Here is a 6,227-nt window from a genome sequence, read left to right as displayed (position 1 = left end):
CGCCTTTCAGGCCACCCAAGGATATTTAACAATAACAACAGAATAATAAAAACAGTGCAATACATTATAAAACAGAATAATAAAAAGAAAAAAGAACAATGTAGGAGAAGTAATGGTAAGATGAAACATTGAATTACAGAGAATATGCAGATTGGTAGAGACGTGTTTTGAGTTTTAATTTGAATTGGATAAAGGTTTGCCATATTAGTATTAGGATAGAGTTGTATTTTTATGATTCAACCCAAAAAGTTTCTTTAATCAAAACAAACTAAATAAAATAAATAAATAATAAATCTAATTTTCAATTAAAACAACAACTTGGGAATCGAAGAAAAAATTGTTTGGCTGTAAACAAAAAATTGCCACCCATAAAAAATAAATGCAATTAAATACTTTTTCCTTGATTGAAAAAGTTTTTTGTTTTTCTTAATTGAGAAAGATTATTTTTTCTTATTGAAGTGACAGTTTTGAATGAAAACATTTTTTAATTATTAAAACCATTTTTTGGGGGGATTGATAAAAAATGTCCTATCCATAATATTAAAAAATAATAAACTTCAGTCTGCAATAAACTTTTGGGTTAATAAAAATAATAGACACAAATAAACCATCATACATTAATATATGATCGTTTAAAAAAAATCGAATTTTATCATTTAATTATCTTTACGTCATTGTTTTGTATTTACTAACACACTACAAGTTTTGCATATTGCTAAATCTCACAAAACCCTTTAAAGTGATAGTTGTCCTGTTTACTTACAGGTACATCTCAAAATATTAGAAGTTCAATTTTTTTGTCACTCATTTCAGAAAGTTTACAATATACAGTAACTAGTGACACAGCCAAATATTTCAAGCCTTTATTTATTGATATTTTGATAATTAAGGCTTAATGATAATTACAGAAAACTAGAATATTACATAAATCAATGGAGAAAAAGCATGTGATTTTAAACAGAAATGTCAGGCTTCTGAAAAGTATATTCATTTCTTTGCACTCAATACTTGGTTGGGCCTCGTTTCACATGAATTATTTTATATTATATATAAATTCAAATAATGTTTAAATATGAAATCGAATAAATTGTATAAACATAAATTATTATTTTATTAAATGATAATGATTAAAATAAAACACATGAATATAAACTGAATAATAGTCAAATATAAGTAGGAGTTTCATTCTACTAAAACTAGACTTAAAAGATTTGTAATAATAAAAGTAAAAGAGACTAAAATTGTTTTTAAACTAAGAATTAAACCCAGAACTGATCTATTTAAGTCAGTTTTACTGTTCGTAGAAGCTTTTTGATGACGAAAGATTAAAAAATAAAACAATTAGTCAGAGTTCAGGAATCAGGACTAAAAAAATACAGAAACACGTGAGAAAACGGACTAAAGACAATGAAGAACCTCTTCAACTTGATATAAAAACAAGGTTTATTTCACATAAAAGTAACTTTAAAATATACAAATTCACCTTTGTCACTAAAACAACACGTATTAAAACGTTGATGAAATACTTGTCCACCATTAAAATGGGTTTAGTCGTTGATGTCCCAGCACACAACACATTATAAACCAGTGGTCAGAATGCTTTCACTGGTCTGAGTCTCACAGGATGTCGACTCCTCGGATGCGTCGGGCGAGTTGGACGTCTCGTGGGAACAGCGTCACTCTCTTAGCATGGATGGCGCACAGGTTAGCGTCAGAGAACAGTCGAACCAGAAAAGCTTCTGCAGCCTGAGAGGACAAAAACAAACTTTAATTATTGATGCTCAGATTTTGATTTAATCCAACCAACACAATATAATCAATAATCTATCAAAGATTTTTATATAAATTACTCTTCTTTCAACAAATTCTTGATTTACAAAAGCAAGAAATCTCTGTCTGTCTGTCTGTGTGAGTGTGGTTCAAATATCTCTGCGGTTCAGGGACAGACAGAGCTGAGACTTTCAACATGGCCGCTGCTTGGTTCAAAGGTGTGCAGCGTCAGATTTGTTTGGACTGCAATGATACCATTAATTAATTATTTAATAAAATTATCCACCGAGAGTGGACAATTTGATCAAATTTTAGAACTGATGACATCATCACTGTGGAGAGAGCCTTTGCTGGCTTTGATCACTCGGCACAGTTGGTTGGGTTAGAGGCAGCCTGTGGGTGCCCCAAATTCTGTGGGCAGCGGGGCAGAGGGTGGACAGTGTCCAACCGGGGACAGCCTGTCCCGGGCGAGGGCGCAGTGGCAGCCCGGGGCCGGGGCGACGTCCGCATGTGTGTGTTTAATTCAGAATTAAATTTGCATTAGGAATTAAGTGTTTACAAGGTCAGTTTAAATAGGATTTAACTTTTATTCTGAATTAAAGCTCCCATGTAAACTATCCATGAAAAAGCTACTGAACCTCCCACTTTTCTATAGCAAGACATACTTCCTACGGACACTGCACTAGTTTTTTTAAAAACAGTCTAGTGTGCAGTGGCCATTTCAGATTCCTTCAAAACGAAAATTAGCCCACAGTGTAACATTGATCCCCAACAGTGTAACTTTGATCCCCTACGGTGTAACTTTGATCCCCTACGGTGTGATTTTGATCCACTACGGTGTGACTTTGATCCCCAACGGTGTGACTTTGATCCCCAACGGTGTAACTTTGATCCCCAACGGTGTGACTTTGATCCCCTACGGTGTGATTTTGATCCCCTACGGTGTGATTTTGATCCCCTACGGTGTGACTTTGATCCACTACGGTGTGACTTTGATCCACTACGGTGTGACTTTGATCCACTACGGTGTGACTTTGATCCACTACGGTGTGACTTTGATCCACTACGGTGTAACTTTTATCCCCTACGGTGTAACTTTGATCCACTACGGTGTGACTTTGATCCCCTACGGTGTAACTTTTATCCCCTACGGTGTGACTTTGATCCACTACGGTGTGACTTTGATCCCCTACGGTGTAACTTTTATCCCCTACGGTGTGATGTGATACTTTTTTAATTGGTACCGTCATAATAATAATTGTTTCATACTTGGAAACCAAAGTGACTTCCTGGTGTTCGTGAGTTGTTTTAACTCTTTTTAATCTGCATAACCCAGAAACACATACGTCAGCCACACCGTCTATTTAATACAGGCGATCTGCTCGGATGTTCCCGTCTTCACCTGAGGACCCCTGCAACAATATTGTGCTTTGTGCTCACCTCCTGCAGAGCCATGAGAGCGTGGAGCTGCCATCGGTACGACTCTTTGGAGTACGACATACACACCTCACGAACCTGACACACAAGCACAGAGAGGGAGAGAGAGAGAGAGAGAGAGAGAGAGAGAGAGAGCGAGAGAGAGGAGCATGTTTCAAAGGTGACGCCCATCATCATCATGTGACGGAGCAGGATTTGAACTCACCACCCGGTGGAACGGAGTTTTCCTGATCAGCAGAGCCGTGGATTTCTGGAACTTTCTGATTTCCATCAAAGCTTTAGTTCCTGGTCTGAACCTTCGCTTCTTTGGAGACTTTGGAAGGTTCCCTTTAAAATAAAAACACACCCCGGATTTGAGATGCATTCAAAATAAAAGCACAAGATGTTGGGTTTTCTTGTATGTAATGTGATTGTTTTTTTTTTTAATGTTTCAATAAATATGGAAACAAATAAAAGCCCTTTCTAAATAAAAGCTGCCAGAAATTCAAATATTTGCCTGCCCAGAATAATGACTGTGATTCAAGTTGCAATTTTTTATATATATGTAATTAAAACAAAAAAATAAAAGTGTAAATAAACAGATCCCAACCTTTTTTTTGATGTGAACTAATTTTTTTAACATAAATTTCTGGTGACCCCATACACTATTTTTTCTCCTAAAACTAGTTTTTTGATCATATTTGTTATAATGTTTTACAAATACAGAGTAGCCAGCATCAGTGCACAATGTAACAATAGGTGTCAGCTCAGATATTTTTATACTGCATTTTATTTTAACTAAATTTATATTTGAGAAAGTGAAAGTATAGAATACAGTCGTTTGAGATTGTGTGTGGTATTTTCATTAAAAAAATATTCTTATTTAAGCTAAGACTTTGAGCTTTCTGCCTCTTCCTGCACTGTATATCTATTATTTCTGTGATATTATGTGTTTTTTGTATATTGTACAAAATACATTTAAAAAATAATCATTTTAATTTAAAAATTGTTAAAAATAAATTCATTGTTAAACATATATATATATTAAAGAGTGAATAATGTGAAAAAACATGTTTCCCATTTTAAAAATGTACTCGGGGGGGACCCCTAAAAATCCAATTTTAATCTTTTTTACATTTTATTATTACTAGACATTTCAGGCGACCCCACATGGGGTCACAACCCCAAAGTTTAAAACCCTGAAATAGATGGATAAACCCCTTTTTAAAATGCAACATTTTCTATTGAATTGAACCGCCCAAGAAATGCCAGAGGCTCAATTCGATTGACAATTAAAAAATGGAAATGTCCCCGACCCACAGTTTGAGGAGCTGCGCTTTGGTTTGAGTCTTACTTGATGCTCCACTGAGTCTGGAGGTGCTTGCACTCGCTGGTCCTTCTATGGCTGAAGAATGTCGCACCCTACGCTGAGGATTTGGGCGCTTTCTGCGGCTCGCGGAGTCGTTGGGACGAACCATGAAGGCGTTGAACTCTCACACTGATGGAGAAGAGACACGCACACACACACACACACACACGCACGCACGCACAAACAATAATACACAAAATATCAAGAAAAATCACTAAAATGGCTTAAGAAAAACACAAAAACTAAACAAAATAATACAAAAAAAGAACCTTTGTTTAATGCTCAGGGGACGAAGTATTTAAAGTTTCCATTCACAGGATCAAAAATGAAGTGTATCACTGTAAGGATTTCAGCAGATTAACATTGGTTGGAGGGAAATATTTCACAAAGTTTACAAACACTTGTTCATTTTCTTTGATCTTCACAATTTTAACAGTTCAGCGTGAAAATATCATCAACATGTCTCTGATAGCAGCTATGATATAATATTATTGTATCAGGGTCACATTAAAATAAAAAGAAATCTGAGCATAACATTAATTTGTAGTATTGTAAAGTTGTAATTTTATTAGATTAAAGTCGTAATATTTAAAGAATGAAGTCGTAATTTTATTAGATCAAAATCGTAATATTTTGAGAATATTGTCATAATTTTATTATTTTCATTAGTTTTTAATCTTAAAAACATTAAGACTTTATTCTCGAAATATTACGACTTTATTCTCACAAAATACAACTTTCCTCTTGAAATATTACGACTTTAATCTGAGAGAATCCAGATTGTTTATTTTAATGTGGCCCTAATACGGTGTCGTAAGTAGGAGCTCTGACTTCAGGTGGCGTTCAAAGTCCGTTTTTCCAAGTAAGAAGTCGGAAATCTAAGAGTTCAGAGTGGCCATGAACGCAGCATTAGATCACGTTGTTAGATCTCGTTTGATCACGAGACAGAATGTTTGTTTGTTGTTATCAGAGCTCGCTATGTGTGATTTTTATCCCCGTGTGTGCATAACAACTCTTTACATGTATAAAACTATTATCACCTGCTTTAGGGACATAGAGCAGAAATGATGAAAAGAAAAACTCACCTTTAAAAGGGTCTTTAAATTAGCGTCTGTTTTAACTCCGTCTGCTCACGTTCAACACGATCCCGTTATGTTGACGTCACCGACACCGCCTTAAAAGTGTCCCTGGAATCACAGCATGCGTTTAATTGTGTTTCTGTAGCATATAATTTGGATTTTTGGAGGAGAAATCAGACTTTCTTACCTGCAGATGGCGATTCAGTCCGAAACGCTGCAGAAAACATTCAAAATACGTCACCACAGCTGGCAGCCAATCAACGCTTAGCAGAGGAGAGGTCAGACCAATCAGCGCGCAGCAGAGCAGAGGGCGGACCGAGAGCTGTACAGACATAAAGCGTTGCGACAACGGAAGTCCAAAATCCTTCATCGTCACGTGATTCATGTAAGACTAATTTGTTCCCGGAAGTTAGTGACGGGCCATTCTTAGTGACATAACTGGGATTTTCGGTTATTTGTCATCAATAACTGCATTGATTGACAATATTTATAGAGTACACCATCATATGTATGTGTATATACAATATATGTTTATGTAGTTCCATAAATATTGTTTTCCTAACGTAATTCGTATTAATCATTAGTGTAAACAG

General features: G+C 35.6%; 1 protein-coding gene across 1 annotated transcript; it reads right to left on the bottom strand.

Moving 5' to 3' along the window:
- Window positions 1–1,425: 1,425 nt before the first annotated feature.
- Window positions 1,426–5,882, bottom strand: LOC114473106 (histone H3.3-like). The gene is made up of 6 exons (XM_028462506.1): window positions 5,822–5,882; window positions 5,641–5,742; window positions 4,541–4,684; window positions 3,413–3,534; window positions 3,211–3,285; window positions 1,426–1,746 (listed from the first exon to the last, which is right to left on the bottom strand). The coding sequence occupies exons 3-6, from the start codon at window positions 4,662–4,664 to the stop codon at window positions 1,618–1,620; spliced, it is 450 nt and encodes a 149-aa protein (XP_028318307.1). The 5' UTR covers window positions 4,665–4,684; window positions 5,641–5,742; window positions 5,822–5,882; the 3' UTR covers window positions 1,426–1,617.
- Window positions 5,883–6,227: the final 345 nt, after the last annotated feature.

Source organism: Gouania willdenowi, chromosome 12 (genome assembly GCF_900634775.1).
Source record: "Gouania willdenowi chromosome 12, fGouWil2.1, whole genome shotgun sequence".
Taxonomy (NCBI): Eukaryota; Metazoa; Chordata; class Actinopteri; order Blenniiformes; family Gobiesocidae; genus Gouania; species Gouania willdenowi.
The sequence above is the reverse complement of the archived record's forward strand: the minus strand, read 5'-3'. Positions and strand labels throughout refer to the sequence as shown.

Excerpts from the sequence above, each read along its gene's own strand:
- LOC114473106 (XM_028462506.1), bottom strand. The coding sequence starts at position 4,664 with ATGGTTCGTCCCAACGACTCCGCGAGCCGCAGAAAGCGCCCAAATCCT. Across the intron at positions 3,286-3,412 it reads AAACTCCGTTCCACCGGGTG|GTTCGTGAGGTGTGTATGTC; the intron begins GTGAGTTCAAAT and ends CTTGTGTGTCAG. Across the intron at positions 1,747-3,210 it reads CTCTCATGGCTCTGCAGGAG|GCTGCAGAAGCTTTTCTGGT; the intron begins GTGAGCACAAAG and ends TTGTCCTCTCAG.